The following is a 1108-nucleotide window of genomic DNA, read 5'->3' as shown; positions in this document are numbered from 1 at the left end:
TGGGGCTTTAATTAGCCTGTCTGCAAAGGCAGGTTCAGGCTGGGGTGGAGCAAGGGGAGGCTCCAAGCCCTTCCCTGCGCCAGGAGCACTGTCTGGGGTGTTACAGGGCTAAGGGGGTGTGAAGCCCTCTGGGAGGGTTCTGAGCAGCAGGAGGAGCTGCCCAAAGGGAGGTGATGAGGGCTCATCGCAGCCATCCCCATCCCTGCCCAGGGGATGCTGCTTGGGGTGCAAGTGGGGGAAGTTTCTCGCTGCCCTGTAACCTGGGGGTGCCTGGCCCCGAGGGCATCGCTGTGGCCAGAGCTGCCTGTTGGGGTCCATCCCCAGCTCCCGGGGAACCCCACGTACCTGCGGCTTCTTCCTGGGTCGCCCCCGGCCCCTCTTCTCCGACACGTCCTTCTCCCCCTTGGAGGCCAGGGGCTGGCTGGATTTGGCGCTGGATTCGCTCATGGTCCTGCCGGCAGCGGTGAGGAGCAGGAGGGGGAAGAAGGTTGGTCAGTGATGGTTTGGCCATGCTGGCGCGTGCTGTTCCCTCCAGCCCTCACCCCGGAGCAGGCGGGTGCTGGGGGCACAGAAGTGACTCGTGGAGCTGCAAGGGATGAGTGGAGCAGCCAGAGCCTCCCATGGGGTCATGGCCATGCCCTGGCCCTGCCACCCTCAAGGGAAGGACCACCACTTGGTCCCTCTTTGGGGATGCGGGTGGCTGCGGGGTATCAGCACAGACAGGAGGTGACAAGGACCAGGGTCCCCCTCTAATAAAGCCTCTTAGAATTATCATTCAGCTGAGATGAGCAGCTTCTACCTTACTCCGTCCCTTCCCAGGAGCCCGCCTGCATCCTGCTCCTCTCCCTGCATGGAGTGGGGACCAGCCCGTGGTGCAGAAAGCAAAAGCATCACTAAAAGCTATGCCTGGAAGAGACCCCACCTGTAATTTTGAACCCATTTGGCAGTGCCGCACCGTGGGGCGCAGGACATTTCTGCCCCAGAAACACAGAGCACCTCGGGCAGGCGAAAACCATCCCTCTGCTGCTGCAAAACTGCCCTCGCTGCACCCGTGTCCCTCCTGCAAACAGGCCTTTGGACCCTGCTGCATGTCCCATAGCACAACACC

General features: G+C 62.2%; 1 protein-coding gene across 1 annotated transcript; it reads right to left on the bottom strand.

Moving 5' to 3' along the window:
* Positions 1 to 345: 345 nt before the first annotated feature.
* HMGA1 (high mobility group AT-hook 1) lies at positions 346 to 447 on the bottom strand (the record flags this gene model as incomplete). The annotated part of the gene is made up of 1 exon (XM_010020035.1): positions 346 to 447. A coding segment is annotated over exon 1 (102 nt), but the record flags the coding sequence as incomplete, so codon positions are not given.
* Positions 448 to 1108: the final 661 nt, after the last annotated feature.

The sequence above is a fragment of the Nestor notabilis genome, unplaced genomic scaffold (genome assembly GCF_000696875.1).
Source record: "Nestor notabilis isolate BGI_N333 unplaced genomic scaffold, ASM69687v1 scaffold17428, whole genome shotgun sequence".
NCBI lineage: Eukaryota > Metazoa > Chordata > Aves > Psittaciformes > Psittacidae > Nestor > Nestor notabilis.
The sequence above is the reverse complement of the archived record's forward strand: the minus strand, read 5'-3'. Positions and strand labels throughout refer to the sequence as shown.